The sequence below is a fragment of the Trachypithecus francoisi genome, unplaced genomic scaffold, assembly GCF_009764315.1.
Source record: "Trachypithecus francoisi isolate TF-2019V2 unplaced genomic scaffold, Tfra_2.0 Lachesis_group19, whole genome shotgun sequence".
Lineage (NCBI taxonomy): Eukaryota > Metazoa > Chordata > Mammalia > Primates > Cercopithecidae > Trachypithecus > Trachypithecus francoisi.
The window spans coordinates 40,993,769-41,013,580 of NW_022681464.1; the positions used below are offsets into that span (position 1 = coordinate 40,993,769).

Below are 19,812 nucleotides of genomic sequence, written 5' to 3' on the forward strand. Positions count from 1 at the left end.
AAGCAACAGTATGGCTGGAAATCAGGCTAAGTATTTAAAGGGCAATGACAAAGAGCAAAGTACTCACGCTGCGGCACTTCCAGTGGATGCCCTGTGACATCACACCATCCAATCGGGTGGATGTCAGGGCTGTCTGCCTCCACCCAGTAGTCATACTTATGGTCCCAGCCATCAAAATGAACCTGTTAAAATGAGTTTCGAATGATTAATATTTAGTAATTAGTATTTCACTATTCCTGTATCAAAATATTTGAATACAGATATCTGAAGCTGAGATTGAAATTTTATGAATCACACCTTGCAGTTGAAATAATATTCAAAATGTGCCATTCTACAGCCTTCTAATCCAGCCAACAAAGGCGATTGTACCAAATTTTCAAAGAAATTAAACAGGTTGGTAAAGAAAAAAATTGTCAAGGATTGATCAGAATTTGAAGAGGTAAGCCCAATCCATTTTCTCAACTAAGACAAATACTGGAATGCTGTTGAGGGAAAACTCTTTGTCCGGAGTAACTGTCCCATTAAGCACTTCAAGAACCATGTCGGCATCATCAACATTAAGTGTCACCAACTTGAAATTAGTACAAGCGCTATACCGATGGGAAATGCACAGATTAGAGTATAAAGAAACAATCAACCCCTACAACCTCACAAATGAGAGATGGGCCCATTGGAACAATGGAGGCAAAAACAGGAGACAAAATATGCTAGAGGGTAGACAGATTTTAATAGCTACCATAAGAGCTATTTAAAGACCAAGGGTAAGCTATCAAGAAACTTTCGAACAAGAGGTAGGGCCCAGGTCCAGCCATCCTACTGGCATAGGCTCAAACAAGCTAATTATTACAAGGATAATTTATCATGCATCTTATCTATAAAACACACACAGACATACCACACACACATATAAGAATAATTAAATAAATCCCAGTCTCTGAAACAAAAAATCAAATACTTATTTCTTAAAATAGAAATAATTATTTCTTTTTAAAAAAGCTATATCCTTTCCAATGCAAAGAAGCCCACTTAAGGTTTTGAAAATCATATTTGAATAAAAAGAGCAAGATGCCTAGTGCTATAATAAGCCAACCTGAAATATAAATCCATTATGCAGAACATAAGACCAAAAAAGCAAAATTCTATATTTTTAGTTCCAAACAAACTCCCAATATTTTTTCTCAAGAGTCATCTTTCTAAGCAAGTGGTTTTCAAAGTGTGATTCTCAGACTATCAGCATCACCTGGACACTTGTTAAAAATGCAAATTCTTGGCCTCCACCTCAATCCTACTGAATCAGAAACTCTAAAGGTAGAGCCTAACACTATGTGTTAACAAGTTTTCTACATGAATCTGTTATATGCTAAAGTTTGAGAAACAGAGATTACAGTAATAACATTCAAAAGTATATTTCTACCGAACTTGGGTTCCTGACGATGACAGAGTGCCCTTTCATAGTAATAACCATAAAACTGGACATATGCAGTGACTATTTTCTGATGTTGGACAATAGACAGCACAGAAAAAAAGCAATCCCTAAGTAAAGGAAAACATCCCAGATGAGCCCTTAATATCAGCCTGGAGACAATTTCCTGATTGCAGCACAAAGAGGAGAAACATAAAGAAAGCAGTTATGCAGTCAGAAAGACACAGATTGCAGATCAGAGCGGATGATGCAGCTGGAAGTTAAAGGACAAAATATTGGAGAAGACAGAACTACAAAAAAAGGGAGAACCAAAGGCCGGGTGCAGTAGCTCATACCTGTCTTCCCAGCACTTTGGGAGGCCAAGGACAGAGGATCCCTTGAGCCCAGGTGTTCCAGACCAGCCTGGACAACATGTTGAAACCTCATCTCTACAAAAAAATCAAAAACTAGCCAAGTGTGGTGGTGTGCACCTGTGGTCCCAGCTACTCAGGAGGCTGAAGTAGAAGAATCACCTTAGCCTGGGGAGGTCAGGGCTGCAGTGAACCATGATCATGCCATTGCACCACAGCCTGGGCGACACAGCAAGACCCTGTCTCAATAAAGAGGAGGACCTAAAAGTCCATGGGAGGTTATTCACAAGACCTTGACCAAGGGCTGGACTTTCCATGCACCAGGTGAGACTTTTTGAAGCCAAGCAGAGAGTACCTGATACGAGGCTGAGAATGAAAGAAAGATACTAGAGGTAATACGTTTCGGGAAGAGGGGACAGACTAATGTGGAGAAATCTCAATAACACTTTGACAATTTCACTGAGACACCACAAAGTTCACATTTTTTGGGAAAGAAAGATGCCCCAGATAAAGCATTACTCATGAACAACCCTAAAAAAGGGGTAAAATCAAGCCTTCGCCAGATGAAGAATTACCAGTAATAAATTCCCTGACGGAATGAACTCTATTCTTTAAAACAAAACAAAACAAAACAAAACACAAAAATAATAAATATTCCCACTATATACTGTATCATTTTGTATGTATAATGTACAAAAGTTTACTAAACATGTAAATAAGCAGATGATTGTGAGCCATACGCAATTTGTAAAGAAGTAGTCAACAGAAATAGATCTTAAGATGACCCAGATGTTGTAATTAGCAGAAAAGGAATGCAAAGTAGTTATGAAAATATGTTTAAAAACTTAATTGAAATGGTCTAAATTAGTGAACAGAGAATTTCAAGCGAGAAATGGAAACTATAAAAGAGAAGCACAGAGAAATTCTAGAAGCGAATAGCAAAATATCTTAAATATTGCTGGATGACAATATTATTGCTGGATGGCAATACTAGCAGATTGGAGATGCCAGAAAAACAGACGAGTGAATATAAAATATAAAAACAGATTCATAGAAGTTATTAACCTAAAGAACAGATGATGTTCTGGTGTGATGGCGCACACCTATAATCCCAGCACTTTGGGAGGCCGAGGCAGGCAGATCACTTAGCGCCAGCGGGTTGCGACTAGCCTGGTCAACATGGTGAAGCCCCGTCTCTACTAAAAATGCAAAAATGAACTAGTGTGGTGATGCACGCCTGAGTCCCAGCTACTTGGGAGGCCAAGGCAGAAGGATGGCTTGAACCCGGCAAGCGGAGTTTGCAGTGAGCTGAAATTGTGCCACTGCACACCAGCCTGGGCGACAGAGCGAGATTCTGTCTCAAAAAGCAAACAAACAAACCAACAAACAAAACAAAGATGATATGAGATTTAAATAATAAATAGAGCCTGATAATATCAACTCATCTAACACACGCATATTTGGATTCTGGAAGGAGAGGACACAGACAATGGAGCAGGAATAGTGGTCAAAAAAAAGCAATGCAGAAAGGATAATGGTTAAAACAAAAAAACTCCCAATTTGGCCAAAAATACCAATTTGCAAGCTTAAGAATGACAAAATAAATGACAAAAACCTGAGCACAATAAATACAAAGGAAATTAAAACTAGGCAAATCATAGACCACTGAAAATGAAAACCAAAGGGAAACCCTGAAAGCAACCAGAGACAATGCAACACATTACAAAGAGCAGAGCCGCGATGGGAAAGTGTGCCACCTTCTCACCAGAAACAGTGCAGGCAGGAAGATAATAAAATGACATCCTTAAAACGCTAACAGGAAACATAAAAAGCTGTCAACACAGAATTTCAATTCCTACAAAAATATCCTTCAAAAAATACTAAAACAGAGAAATTTTCAGATAAACAAAAAAAGGAGAATACACACTTATAGATGTATACTGTAAGAAATATTACAGGGAGCATTTCAGGTTGATGCTAAGTGATGCCAGATGGAAACTACGACCTACGTGAAGAGCACTAGCAATAGCAAATATGCAGGGAAATATGCGAGGCTAGTTCCACATTCTAACTGTAATCAGTTAATTCAATACACCACAGAATAAGAAGAAAAGTAATGTGGTCATCTCAATGGATACAGAAAAAGTATTTGACAAAGTTCAATACACAACGATAAATACTTCAGCAAACTAGAAATAGAAGGGAACTCCCTCAGTCTGATAAAAGGCATCTATGAAACACTTACAGGTAACATCATACTAAGTAATACTTTATTGAATGCTTCATCCCCAAAATCAAGAAAAAGGCAAGTGTATTCATTCTTACTGTTTCTAGTCAACATTGTAATGTAGTGCAATTAGGCAAGAGAAAGAAATATTAATAAAAGGCATGAAACTTGCAAAATAAGTCAACATAAAACAATCAATTGTATTAATATACACTGGCAACAAAAAATTTAAAAAATATTAATTTTTTAAAAATTTCCTTTAGAATAGTATTAAAAATGAAGAACTCAGCAAAACATCTGAGAAAATAAGAAAATGTGCAAGATCTATAGATTGAAAGCTAGAAAACATTCCTAAGATAAACTAAAAGATGATCCCACGTAAGTGAAGAGAACTATCGTGCCCACAGCCTGGAAGACTCAATATCATTATTGAGACGTCATCTCTTCCCAGATTGTTCCATACATTCAATATCATCCCACTCAAAAAGGTAGGCCTTTTGTTTTGTATCATTTGACAAGCAGATTCTAACACTATAAAGGAATGAAAAATGATCTAGCTTATCCAAAACAATTTTGTAAAAAAAATTAACAAAGTTGGGGAACTGATACTATCTGATTTTTAGAATTACTACAAAGGCACAGTTATTAGGACAGTGTTGTACTGGCTTAGGATAGACACATATATTGATAGAACAAAATACTGTGTATAAATTGATCCATATATATGCAGTCAATCAATTTTCAAAAACATGACAAGAGTGTTGAATGAGGAAAGGACCGTCTTTTCAACAAATGGCACTAGAATGCACGAACATCAACATGTGAAAAAAAATGAGCCAGTTGACTTCTACCTCACATCACACATACACAAGAATTTGAAATGATACATAAACAAAACATAAAAGCTGAAACTGTAAAACCCAACAAGAAAAGATAAAGTCTTCACGATATTGGAATATTCAAGGATTTATTAGCACACAGAAGGCACTACCCCTACAATAATACATTAATAAATTCATTTTTTAACCTGAATCAAAAACTTTTGTTTTTCAAAATCACCAAGAAAAATAAGAAGTGAGCCACAGGCATTTGCAATACATTTATCTGACAAGAGACTTGACAGAAAATTCAACATAAAAAACGGGCAAAAGACTCAATGAACATTTTGAAAAAAAAATCATGAACGATCAATAAACAAACTTTTAAAATCTCAATATCATGCTTCACCAGAGAAACCAAAATGAAATACTACTGCATACCCACTCGAGCGATTTAAATGACAGACAAAATTTCCTAACGTCAGTTATTGCTGAGGCTGTGGAGCTCCTGAAACGTCCATACTAATGTCAGCAGGGGTGTAAAATTGCACAACCACTTTCACTAATGTTATGCTACTTTTTAAAGAAGCTTAAGCCATGTGCCTGCCTATCCTGTGACTCCTAGTAATTCCAACAAAAGTGATGAAGATATAAAGTTGTGTAAACAAATGTCCCTTGCAGTTTTATTCATCATAGCCCAAACCTGAAAACAACCCAAATGCCCAACAGGTGAACATTCATTCACAAACAAGTATGCAGTGTCCATAAAATGAATACTAGTTCAGCAATAAAAAGGGATAAACTGTTTACACACGCATGAACATGGGAACAGCAGACTTCACGTTGAGCAAGGAGGCAGACGCAATAGCGCGTGCTGTATGACCCCACTGATAGGAAATCGGACAACAGGCAATAGGAAGCAGGTCCACGGTTGTCTGGGAGAAGGGTGGGAGCAGGACTGGCTGAGAAGGAGCACAAAGGAAGCGTCTGTGTTGTTGGAAGTGCTCTACATCTCGACTGGGATGGTGGCTATGCAGGATATATTATACATTTTTCAACACTCATCAAAATGCGTGCATAAAATCTCTACATCTTATCATTTGCAAATTACATCTCAATATAGTTACTTTATTTAAAACGTTTCTACATTCAGCTGCTGTCACATGTGGCTGCTCTGTCTCCTACTATCTTCTACTGATGGCGATGTTGCAGCACTCAAGACATAGCCAGGCACCCTAGGACTGTCAGTACCAGACCACTGAATATTCGAGGCGTGAAGAGGCAACACTGGTGTTCCTTTTTGGAATGATGCTTCCTGCTCTGGAATTACCAATAGGAAGAAGTTTGTGTAAGTCCATATAATGGAGCGAAGAAGAAATAAATTTCCCAAGCTTCAACTAATTTCAATGCCCTTCCCCTTTTAAGTCTGGGCTGCAATTTTTTATGTTTCAAAAGCAAGGAAGTCGTGTCAAAGCACAAACAGGACGGGCAGGCCAAACACCCCAGCAAGGTCCTGCTTCGAGGAGTTAGGCCTTTCTGTTTTAACTGTTGTGGTGGACCTGGGAATCAGACTGCAGAATTAGGTCTCAACTGAAAAAGTAAAAAAAAAAATCTTTTTCAATTTTTTTTGACAGCAGACACAATAGTTTTATGTACTCTATTCAACATTTTCCCCTTATGTTAATTAATAAATATTAAACTATCATTTCCAGGGTTGAATATAACTACTCACAAAGAAACCAAGGGAATTAAAAATAGCCCCCCAATCCAATGATGTGGCTCTCCCCTCCCCAGCAAGGGCTGTCTAAACTCCAAATTTATAATCAAAATCTGTGCCTATGTAGAATACATCTTTATGAAAGATATTTTCATATCTTTGGATCATATCTTTGGATCTGTGGAATAAAAATCCATTTAAAAAATTCTAACCAGATGGTCAAGTTAATAGAGGAGACTGGCATTTTAAGTCTATTTACCAAGAGTCCTTTTGTAAAGCAAAGCCTCGTTTTGAAAACCAAATCATCTCCAGCATTGTATTTCATACATTTATGATTTTCCACATATCTGGGTTTGCATAAAATAAACATGTAGACCCTTTTTGCTCAAGCTTTGATAAACCAGAAAACAAAGGTCAGATCACTGAATCAACCACTGTCTCATGTTCTTATCCTTAAACAGACAGTAATGTTTCCTAATGGCATTAACATTACACATTAGCTATTAAAGAGTGGGAAGAAATAACTTGGAAATTTAAAAATTAGATCAGCATATTAAAAAAAAAAACAAAAAACAAGGAAAAACTCCGTGGCATAAATCTCACACTTCCAACTGTCTGCACCAACACAGTCTCTGTTTTTCCTTATCTTTACTTCCCAATGCCCACAGCAGGACTTGCCCCGAGCCCCTTAAATGTACCCCAACACATCAGTCATCTTTGCTGCTCCCATGGCACCTAGCCCTGTGTCTCACAGATTTTAAAGACTCAAAGCCCATCATCTGAATAGGATGCAAGACAGTAATCCCATCTTCTCATTGTTCTTTTGGGCAATTGTAAGACGAGGCAGTTATTACAATACTTAGGAACATCGGGGCTAAATTTAATGCTCAGTCACAATAATTTTATTAGCTTAAGTGACTATTACATTGTGTTATTTTGCTACATTGTTTTTAAATTTTTAATTTCCACCTTAACAGGCTTATTGGATATGTTTGTTTTACTGTCAGAGTCCTCAAATCTATTTTACATGCTTACAGCAAACAAATTGTAAGCGCAGATATGATGTTAACTTCTTCAGAAACAGCCTCTATTGTGCCTGAACCCTTCTAGCTTCAATTTAATACATTTTGAGTTCACTAGGCTTAAATTTAATTCTAGAAAGGAGAACTGGGTTTTAATATATTATCCTGATACCTATTGCTCATAACTATCGGTGCTAATAAGATTATAGTTCATCTTACTTCCTGTGATGCCAGGCTCTGGGCTCTGTTGAGGGATGGCAAAGGGGAGTTCAGGGATAGTACTGAGGCAAGACATCTGCCTTACTGTGACGCAAGAATGCTTGCACCGTGCCTTTACAGAATACTCTCATAAACCAAGAGCAAGAGTGTTGGGTATGGCAGAGGACACACTTTTATTGTGTGCTTATGTATTCCAGGCATAGTTGCAATGTGTGTGTGTAGACACACACACACATACACACCATAGCCACAGCTCACTGCAGCCTCAAACTCCTGGGCTCAAGTGATCCTCCTGCCTCGCGAATAGCTGGAACTGCAGGTGCATGCCACCACACCTGGTCAATTATTTTATTTTGTTTTTTTGTAGAGTCAAGGTCTTGCTATGTTGCTCAGGTTGGTCTCAAACTCCTGTTCTCAAGTGATCCTCCTGCTTCAGCCTCCCAAAGAGCTGGGATTACAGGCATGAGGCACTGGGTGCAGCCCTACATAGCTCCTCATTAAATGTTCACAGGTGTTACTTTAATAGGTGATGAATAGGGGCCTCACAGACGTTAAGAGGTTTGCCAAGATCACAAGCCAGTAAATGGCAAAAGCAGACTTAACCTGAGAACAGTTTACTGAGAGAACCATGCAAGAAAGTAAATATGGAAAACAATATAACAATGACTAAATGAGGGATATAGTCCAGAGCTACCCATACTTTTCCACAGTAAACATTAACTCCACATTCAGCCCATCCGCTTGCAGACAAGGGTAATGGAGGAGAGAGCATGAAGGAAAGGAAAAACATATATACACCTTCAAAACATCTTACTCTCACGTTATTATCCCCATTTTACATATAAGGCTACTGAGGTACACAGGGATTATGAAATATGCCAACAATTTCCAAATGACTGTGACTCCCAAACCCTCCCTCTCCCCCAGGCCACATGTCTAAAGTGCTGTTCTGTGCTTTTGGAACCAGCCGCCCCTAGGTTTGTTCCTGACCACTGCTTCCACACTCACTTGTGGTCAACTCAACTCTTTGTCCCTGCTAAACTCCCCCAAACTCATCTGCTCTTCCACAAATACAGTTGCTTCCATCTTCCATGTAATCCTTTCCCATAACAAATACCATAGAAAAACTTTTAATCACTAAGTTGGAAAATTAGTAGTTTTCACCATAGCTATTCTAAAGCTATTTTTATTTGTAAGGCCACTGCCCAAATTCATCAGGTTTCTTAAAGCAGTGTTTTTCAAAAATTAGTAAGCAAAATATGAACTCTCTTCTCCTCCAACCAAGATCTAATTCAGTGGGGGCCAAGAAGGAAGGTCAAAATCTGTACTTTTTAACCACAAACTCTAGATTATTTGCTGTTTTTTCATGCTTGTATGCCAATGTTCATGGCAACAGCATTCACAATGGCCAAAAAGTGGAAACTATCCAAGTGTTCGTCAACTGATGAACGGGTATGTGGTATGCACACGCAGTGGCATATTATTCAGCCATCAAAAAGAATGACATTCTGACATGCTACAACACAGATGAACCTTAAAAACATCATGATAAGCAAAGTAAGCCAGGCACAAAAGGACAAATATCTACTTATATTTAGAACAGGCAAATTCATAGGGACCAAGGGTAGATTAGAGGTTAATAGGGTCTGCAGGGAGGTAGGAATGGGGATTTACTGATTTTGGGGTGCAGATTTTCTGTTTAAGGTGAGGAAAAATTACTTTTTGAATTTTACATTCTTTGTTAAAAACTTTTATATTAGGTTCAAGGGTACAAATGCAGGTTTTTAATACAGGTAAATGATGTGTCACAGGGATTTGGTATACAGACTATTTTGCCACCCAGGTAATAGGCATGGCACCTGACACGTAGCTTTTCTTTTTTTTATGTTTGTTTTTTTGAGACAGAGTCTCACGCTGTCACCCAGGCTGGAGTGCAGTGGCACTGCCTCAGCTCACTGCAACCTCTGTTTCTTGGGTTCAAGCAATGATCTTGCCTCAGTCTCCTGTGTAGCTAGGATTACAGGTGTGTGCCGCCATGCCCAGCTAATTTTTCTTTGTATTTTTAGTAGGGGGGGGGTGTCAACATGTTGGCCAGCCTGGGCTCGAACTCCTAACCTCAAGTGATCCGCCCACCTTGGCCTCCCAAAGTGCTGGGATTACAGGTGTGAGCCACCACGCCCGGCCATGGTAGGTAGTTTTTCAATGCTCTCCCTCCGCCCACTCTCCACCTTCAAGTAGGCCCCAGCATCTCTTGTTCTTCTCTTTATAACCACACGGACTCAATGTTTAGCTTTCATTTATAAATGAGAACATGTGATATTTGGTTTTCTGTTTCTACATTAGTTCACTTAGGATAATGGTCTCCAGCTCCATTTTTGTTGCTGTAAAGGACATGATCTCCTTTTTTATGGCTGTCTAGTATTCCATAGTGTATATGTACTACATTATCCAGTCTACTACTGATAGGCATTTGGGTTGATTCTATGACTTTGCTACTGTAAGTAGTGCCACGATGAACATGCACTTGCATGTGTCTTTATGGTAGAACAATTTATATTCCCCTGGGTATACACTCAATAATGGGACTGCTGGGTTGAATGGCAATTCTGCTTAGTGTTCTTTGAGAAATCCCCACACTGCTTTATACAATAACTGAACTAATTTACATTCCCACACCAGCAGTGTATAAACATTCAGTTTTCTCCACAATCTCGCCAGTATCTGTTATCTTTTGACTTTCTAATAATAGCCATTCTGATTGGTGTGAGATGGTCTCTCATTGTGCTTTTGATTTGCATTTCTCTAATGATTAATGATGTTGAGCATTTTTCATATGCATGTTGACTGCGTGTGTGTCTCTTTTTGAAAACTGTTCACATCCTTTGCCCACTTTTTAATGGGGTTGTTTGATTGTTTGCTTGTTGATGTGTTTCTGGATATCGCCTTTGTTGGTTGCATAGTTTGCAAGTATTTTCTCCCATTCTGTAGGCTGTCTATTTACTCTGTTAATAGTTTATTTTGCAGTGCAGAAGCCCTTCAGTCTAATTAGGCCCCATTTGTCAATTTTTATTTTTGTTGCAATTGCTTTTGGTGTCTTCATCACGAAATCTTTGCCAGGTTCTATATACAGAATAGTATTTTCCTAGGTTGTCTTTCAGGACTTTTGTAGTTTTAGATTTCACATTTAAGTTTTTAATCCATCTTGAGTTTATTTTTGTACATGGTGTAAGGAAGGGGTCTAGTTTCAATCTTCTGCATATGGCTAGCCAGTTATCCCAGCACCATTTATTGAATAGGGAGTCCTTTAGATAAAATCTTTTCAAATGCTTTTTTAGGGTTATCAACTGACTTTGCCATTAAACCCATAGTTCTATCTATTGCCACTGAAAATAACTTATTTAAATAGTCATAAACCATTCTTAATTTTATAAGGCAATGAACCCAAGAGAAGTCTGGTTGAAGGCCTGATGCAGAGAACCACTCAACTCTAAAGGTTTCCATTTGTGATAAACATATCTACATAAATTTCCATTTTTCTATTTCTATGGTTACAGTTACAAGACATAGAATGAGTTTTTCCCATAAGAGGTGTTTTTCAGATAAGATTCCCACAAGAAATAAAAATGCCAAATTCCTAATGGAATCCCCAGGGTTTTAATTCTTGTTAAGGAAATCTTTAAATATTTCATCAGAGTTGGGCATAGCAGCCCTGCTTGGGGCTCTGTGACTGCATGTCTGTGGGTGACATCTTTGCAAGAAAAACCTCCTTCATAACCAGTGTAAAGACAAACGATCTCCAAATCAGTTTATGGCTATAACTAACATAAATATTTCCATAATCTCTGCCTTAAAGCGTAGACAGTCTGAAGCACTGAGGCGGTGAACTAGACCACCGTGGCAGATGCTGCGCCTCCACTGCTGAGGTAAAGGTTGTCGCCTTTGTGACTGTTCACCAGGCCTCTACCCTCCATCTTCTCCTCAAGACAAAGGCCTTCTCAGGGGACATTGTTTCAATAGGCACTCTTGATTTGTCCTGAGATTCTGAATTTCCACCTTGGATCCTACAGCAAATCATCACAGTTTTTCTACTAAATCACATGAAAAAGGGTTTACACTGTTTATAATAAAAGAAGAGATAGGATTTCGAAATAAGAACAGTAAGACATGAAGAATGTCAAACTAAGAAAAGTTGGTTATACAGAGAGAGTACATAATTTATTGTCCAAATGGTACATTTTTGAGAGTAAAAGGGGACACTATTAATCATTAGACAATTACAGTAATGTACTCCAGGACTAACCATGTAATCCAGGATATTCAATAACTCTAAGTACTCTAAGGACAAGACTGCTATAAACATTCAATTCCCAATAAGCCAATAGCAAAGGGGAAATATTATACAATTCTCGTAACATTAAAAAAATACACATTAGTCTAATGTTGCAAAATTTCTCCTAATAGAAATTTATTATACAAATATTTATATAAGGAACCTTGAATAACACAACAGACAATATGATATAGTGCCTGCACAATAATTTATGTAATTGCATAATATCTACATGGCTAATATAAGCAAAATGGAAATATATACACACAGAGAGATACTTATGAAATGAATGCATCATGAGCACTATTTCTAAAATTTTCAAAGTCATGGGTAGGTTACATATTTTTTCTATCCATTCTGATAATTTATGTATTAGTACAACATCAATCTTATTAGTAATTTCTAAATTGGCCATATAAACAATTTCCTGATCACTTCTGATCATTTAGACTCTGATTTTACATCTGTCACAGCAATTTGACTATTCCTTGAGGACAGACACTGTATTTTCTATATTTTTTGTTTCCAATACCAAATAACATCCAGAGCATATTTGTTGAAACATTTAACACTCACTGGACACATGAATGAGTAAATGAATGTATAGATCCAAATATGTCCATTCAAATTAGGTAATCACTATCAAACAAATATGTCTAAAGGATTTATTTAAGTTTAACCCAAACCGGCTGATTTAGCCATTTCTTTTACAGACTTACCTATCTTTTCAATTACCAACACTGGTTTTCAAGAAATATGACATTCTATAACATGAAAGCTTCTGAGATTCTTTTAAGCCATTTCTTCTTTTAGAATACAAAAACAGGCACATGTTCCTCCTGGTTATAATGACTAAGATGTGGTGGGTAAACAAGGATTTTGAGCTAACTATAATTATGACCCAGCCATATTGAGGAATGGGTGAAGAGAAGAGTGCATATGTGGAAGAGGCCAGGGGAGAAACGAGAGCTCCACTCACAGCTCATAGAGTCAGAACGCCACGTAAAAGTGAAGAAGTTGCAAACCAAGTCCCTGTTTAGAGTCTCAAGGATAAACAACACAGAAATCAGCTTAGGAAAAAAAATGGGAAAGAGGGGGTCTTGGGACAAGCATTTCCCAAACAAAACTTGTAGCATCATTTTTTGCACTTTGTGCCAGTATAACTTGGGCAACCTAGTTAATGGCTATGTCATCGCCAGATGAGAAATACAGGAAAAGAAGCAGGGTTTTGATTTTTGCTTGGTTTGGTTAATTTTGTTGTTGAAGGGGAAATTTAATGAATTCCATTTTAGTCATATTAAATTCCAAGTGCTAACAGGATATGCAGGTCAAAGTGTCCAGCAGACAAATGAAAAGTCATTCCTGGATCTTGCTCAAAAAAATCTAAGGCATAGATTTAGGAGTCATAAACAAACAGAGAGAAGGCAGAGCCAGGGCCATACACATGCTGACAAAGAAAGGGAATGAGGACTCGACTGGGAAATACGCAGTGCTGGACCCAATATGCTCCTTTTTCCCCTCCAGATCCACACAGTGCCAAGGACACAGCCCTTTATGGATGGCATCAATAGCTTTTGGTTTTGGCCAATGAGAAGTATCAAAAGGACTCACGAAGACAGGAGGAAAGGGAGGCTGGGGAAGGCATGCTCAAGCCTCCCTTGCTGCAGGCAACAGGCTGGCAGTGGCTGAGGGGAGGGTGGTGCTCCTGCTTGTGGCTGGCTCCTGTACTCAGCTCTCCCGAGTTCTCCCAGTCCCACCCCTCACTCTCTCAAGCCTGCCCAAATGTCATGAACAGGCCTCTATTAAAGTCTATATGATGTGCCTGCTGGTTCCTGCAGGACCCTGACTGATACATGAGTCTACAAGAAATCCTCAGGAATTCTGTCAAAAAGTAGAGCAATAAGAAGCAATAAAGAAGTCTAATCAAGACCGAATGGTAAAGGGGTTGCTGAGGGAGGGCAATTTGAACAGGGGCTGGGGTCAACTGTGCTGAGGCCACCAAATAGACACATGAGAAATGACTATGCCAAGTTCAGCAAGGCAGCCACCGCAAGGATCCCGGATCAGGGCTGACTCAGCCGGAAGAGTGAATAAGCAGCAGAAATGAAAACCAAAAAGGGCACTTATTTTATCTTATCTTATCTTCAAAATGGAGTCTCACTCTGTCAACCAGGCTAGAGTGCAGTGGCGCAATCTCAGCTCACTGCAACCTCCGTCTCCCAGGCTCAAGCAAATCTCCTGCCTCAGCCTCCTGAGTAGCTGGGATTAAAGGTGTGCACCACCATGCCCAACTAATTTTTCTATTTTAGTAGAGATGGGGTTTCACTATGCTGGCCAGGCTGGTCTCAAACAACTGACCTGGTGATCTGCCCGCCTTGGACTCCCAAAGTGCTGGGATTACAGGCATGAGCCACCATGCCTGGCCAAAAAGGGCACTTTTGATAACTGTGGTGGCCATGAGGAAGAGAGCAAAGAAGCTCCACCAGGAAGGATGCATGGAGCCATGGAGACTTGATCTTACCCTAGCGGAAGGCCCTGCTGAGAGACTGAAGATGGGACCGAAGAAATGGGGAGGACAAGAGAAAGAGTTTTGCAAATGAGAAGCCTCAGCTCTCTCAGATGCAAAGAAGACACAGTAAGCACAGCAAAGCCAGAGGGAGGAGAACCACAAGGCAGCTTCTAGTTTCTCAGGCAAAGAGGAGGCAAGGCCACCGGTGGAGGTGGAAGGCAATCCAAGGGCAGAAAGGCAAGTTGTGGCAGTAAGTCATACACCAGCAAAGGCACCTTCCTTCCAGTTGGTGGATGAAGATCTGAAGACGGCAGGGTACGCAGAGAACTGCACTGAGGGTGCGTGCCCAGTGATAGCTTCCCAAGTGCTCTAGGCAGGGAAGCCACGGGAGGCCGGCAGACGTGGGGGCTGTGCGGGGTGGCATGGGGGCCTGAAAGAGGCTGAAGAGCAAGACAAGCAATCGAGAGGGCTACAGAGACAGAAGGCTCTGCTCAGAAACCAAGAGTCAGAGCTCCAAATCTTAGAGATGGTGCTGTCCTGTGTGATGCCGAGGCCTCAAACATGGAGATGGAGCAGGTGGAGGGAAGGGACGATGCCCAAGGTCTGGGTGTCAACAATTCTATGCTTTCTGTATCCAATCTCAGTTATAGATGATATGGGTAAAAACAGAGGTCCACTTAGAAAGCTGATATGACCTTCTATTCCTAGAGTAGACGCTTGTTTTTAGCACATATATTTGAGATTTAAACTCAGAGTAGATGCTGCTTTTAGCATATATGAGTTTTAAACTCGGAGTACATGCTTGTTTTTAGCATATATTTTTGAGTTTTGACTTTTTTTTGATGGCTGTGGTTTCTTCTACAAAAAAATTGTAATTTCAAGTGCCTACAGGATATCCAACATTACACGAATTCAAAAGTTTTCCTCTAAAATATCACATCATAGTAGATGAAAATCTTGGCTCTATTTCAACAATACAGTCTATGTTTCAGTTTACATACTCATTATATTCACCTCCTATGAAGTGTGCTGGGTCATTAAAGTAAATGCATGTTGCCTCTGAGGAATAAGAAGATTGAGCTTAAAACTGTGTTGTAAAAATTAAAATTCTGCACAAATGGCTCATGTTTACATGTACTGCACCCTCTGAAACAGGTAATTTATTCACCTGACTGCAAAGCCTTCCCCTCTTTTTCATGTATAACTGAGTAATTACCTCAGCCAGAACGAGGTGTTCCAAAAATGGATTCACTTTCTAAAGAAAATAAGTAATGTTCAAGCCAGTAAATGACTTTCAAGCAATGGAGGAGAATGAATGTTTGCAATTAATGTGTTTGTTCTTGCTTTTAATTTTTTTTCTATAAGTCAATGTCAGAATTCTAAATTATTCCCATTGAAATCATACTTATTGTCCACAAGGCTCTTGGTACCAAAGAAAAAAAAAAAAAAGAAAAAACCTAGCATTTGCTTTCTACAATTTTGTGTGCAGTGAGAACTAAACATAACCTAAATTAAAATGATCAAAGATCTAATTATCTAGGGCTACTTTTCTCCTAGAGATATCCACTCGACATAAAACAGGCATGTCGAGTAGGTAGACCGATATAGGAGTTTGCAGTTCATCAACATATAGGTGATATTCAAAGCGGTGCCATTTCAGGAGGAAACCACAAAGAGAATAAATACAGTTGGGGAAGAGCAGAGGTCCAGTGACGAGCCCCAGTGCACACTGATATGACTCGGTGTGGGGCAAGGTGCAGTGGTTCACACTTATAATCCCGACACTTTGGAGGCTGTGGCAGGATGATCGCTTGAGTCTAGGAGTTCAAGACCAGCCTGCACAACATAATGGGACCTTTGTCACTACAAAAAAAAAATTAAAATTAGCTGGATGTGGTGGTGCGCACCTGTCGTCCCAACTCCTCAGGAAGCAGAGGTGGGAGGACCACTTGAACCCAGGAGTTTGAGGCTGCAGTGAGCTAGGTTTGCACTACTGCACTCCAGCCTGGGCGATAGAGCGAGTGTCCCTGTCCCAAAAAACAAAAGAAAACGAAAAAGGAAAAAAAAGTTCAAGAGAGAAGGGGGGATCAATAGAAGGAGTGTGAGAAGGAGCTGCTGGTGAGGCAGGAAACAGCGAAGAGAATGCGGTGCCCTGGAAACCACATGAAGAAAGTGTTAGCAGAGGTATAGGCAGCTCTTTCAAAGAGGTCTCCTTTAAATGGAAGCAGAAAAATGAATGGAGAAGTGGAGTCAGAACATGATGTTTTTAAGATGGCAGAAATAATACCATATGTGTGGATGGAAATTATGTTATGGAAAGGGAAAAACAAAGGATAAGGAAGAGCAGTGAGTTGCTGAAAGGTGACAAAGCAGGCAGGAGAGGATGGGCATGAAGATAAAGGGGTGCTTCAGTAGAAACATGGAAGGTTCGTCCACAGCCACAGGAAGGCGGCAGCGGGGAGATGTGTGGCAACAGGAGCAGGCAGGTGCAGCGGGTGGTGCTGGCAATATGTGTAAGTCCCAGAGTTCCATTCTGATGGCTTCCGCTTTTTAGGCGGGATAGGAGGTAACAGGCATCATCAGCTGAGAACGAGAGTGAGGCAAGGGAATGGGAAATTTTAGGAAAGGAAACAAAGACGTGAAGTCATTATCTAGGAGAATGGGAGAGTCAAAGCATTAGGGAAACTCAATGACTGTCAGTCAGCACCAAGGTTCAGGTAACACCACGTGCAGTAGGACAAGTCAGGGGACTGTGTCTCTCTAGCCATGCCTCACTCCGGGAGGCAGGTACAGAGCAGGCAGAGAGTAAACTTCTCCAGGGCCATGGTTTTGACAAGAAAGTGAGAGGAGGAGAGCTGAAGGTTTATGCAATGACCTGATTTTATCTATTGTACATGGAGTTCATGCTGTGTAAAGAGAAAAAGAGAAAATGAGAAGGTGAGGGGCAGTGACGATGAAAATGCAGTAGGATCAATGAATTCGAGGCCCCGAGGGCTGCAGATTGACGGAGTTGGGATATTCAAAGAAATTACCTAAAAAGATGGTGGTGGTCAGAGAGGACTGAGAAACAGCAATCACAGAAAGAGATATATTATTGTTAAAGGCCCACAGCAGGAGTCAGTGGCTGAGGTCAAGTGGAGGGCAAGGACATCCCAGAGAGAAGGGCAAGGGACTGAGAAAGCAGGGTGCTTGGAGGATCACCTGCACGCGTACTAAAACCACCAAGAATGAAAACCGGAGTCATGTTGGTGAGAGTGACCAGAAGCCAACAGCTAAAATAACCAAGCGGGGGCATGGGTAGAAGCCTATAAAATATGAGGAGCAGTGGCAAATACAGTTTGAAGACATGAGAGTCAAACCCAGGGGACTTTAGGGAGGGAGAGGGAGAAGGTCTAGAAACAACCACGAGGAGCAAAGAGTACAAATCTCTCACCTGCAACCCCCAAAGGTCCCATGTGCAAGGGCTGCAGAGCAGCAACGTCCTCAGTGAAAACCAGACAGAGCAGAAAGTGAAGAGAACCTTGAGGAAAGAGGGTACAGAGGCACAGGGCAAAGCGTGGAGAGCCGGGATGGGGCAGGGTTGAGCAGTGACCTTACAGTCTGGGCTTCTTGATCAAACTGACATCACTGGGGATAAAGGGCGAGATACAGTTGGGCTGGTGGGATCACACGAGCAGGTGGTGCCAGGATGTCAGTTTGATGGGTCGGTGGGGAGTGAGTGCCTGCGTCTTCCCTGTGGCTTTTGTGGATGAAAGCGAGGCCAACTGGAGAGATTGACTCATAGTCCAGGCATATAGGCCACTCTCTTGAACATGCTTAAATGCTCTTTTACCAGTACAAATTCACTGTACACCTCCTAACTTGAGCTATTTGGCCAAAAAGCACACCAGGGAATAGCAGGACAAATGATTCTTCCAACTTGCTAATACATGAAAAAACCCAGCAGGAGCTTGCTGCATTCACGGCAGTACTTTGTGGGATCGAGGCGGGAAGAAGCAGCCCCCATTAAGTGTCCTCCAGTCAAGCTTTCCAAAATTAATTCAAGGAGGGGAACAAAGATTGGAACCAGTTTAAATCCTTCCTCATTGGAAAAACAAAATCAACAAAACTCTGCAATGTTAACTTCGGAGAACTTTAGGCGCCAGTGAATGTTAAACTCCCACCATACAGTGATCAGCTTCCTGCAGTATTGAAATGCAGTAGCACACCTTCCCACATCGCCATTGAAATAAGTAAATATCCCAGAATTCAAATGAGGACAGTGACTCAGCGAGGGAGTCTGAATGAGCCCAGTCTCCCACAGGGGGCGGCGATGGTCACGGCAGCCTTCCGCCTCTGGAAACGGGCCTGACGTGAAGCTACATTTGGAACGAACACAACACGTAGGCTGCTAAATGCCACCATCGCAGCCGTCGTTACCGTTTATTTTTAAAATATTTTTTCAGTAACGTGTCAACTAAGGCATCACAGTTATTACCAATTTAAAAGAAAGCACCGTGGGAAGTGGCCCATTTAATTAATTATAGCCCATGTGTGGTGCAGTCCAAACAATGGCACACTTCACAATTATCCCAGCAGAACCAGAACATTGAACAGAAAGTTCCTCTTCTCTCCTCCATGTGCTGTGCTCCCTAACTTTGAAGTGCAAGTCGCAGTCAGAGGATCAGAAAAGAAGTCAGCCCCCAGCACTCCATTATCACTGGAGTACAGACAAGAAATCAGCAATGAAGACACAGGTGATAGGAAAGGCATGACAGCATCCCGGATAAATCGCCATCTCGCATTAAGGGGCCCTGCCCAGGTCCTTGGGGTGGAGAAGAGCTCTCAGTGCCACAGCAGAAGGAATGCATTACCAAGGACCAGCTCCTCCCAGCACAGGCAGAAGGAGTCTGCTCAAAACAGACAGACCTACATGAAATTGAAGTTCTCCCTCTTGCTAGCTGAGTGACCTTGAGCAAGAGACTTATACAAGCTGATCTTCCTTTTTCCTCACCTGCAGAATGAAGGGAATGATGCCAAATTTGCCCACAGTATAAAGTTTCTAACTAATAGGTATAATGTACAAAAGTGTAGAGTGCGCACTCAGGAGGTGATGATCATGGATGATGATATTATCATATAAAGGTGGGAAAAGAAATCTGATGTTGGGTTGAGAGCAACACAGTTCATCAAGAGACCATGATCTGAGCTGCCAGTC

General features: G+C 40.5%; 1 protein-coding gene across 3 annotated transcripts in view; it reads right to left on the reverse strand.

Annotated features, from left to right (window-relative positions):
• The window catches only part of L3MBTL4 (L3MBTL histone methyl-lysine binding protein 4), a 431,550-nt gene that overhangs the window by 203,368 nt on the left and 208,370 nt on the right, over positions 1-19,812 (reverse strand). For all 3 annotated transcript variants that reach the window (XM_033178287.1, XM_033178288.1, XM_033178289.1), the window contains one exon: positions 68-182. In XM_033178287.1, coding sequence (XP_033034178.1) covers positions 68-182 — 115 coding nt within the window. The remainder of the gene's footprint in view (positions 1-67; positions 183-19,812) is intronic.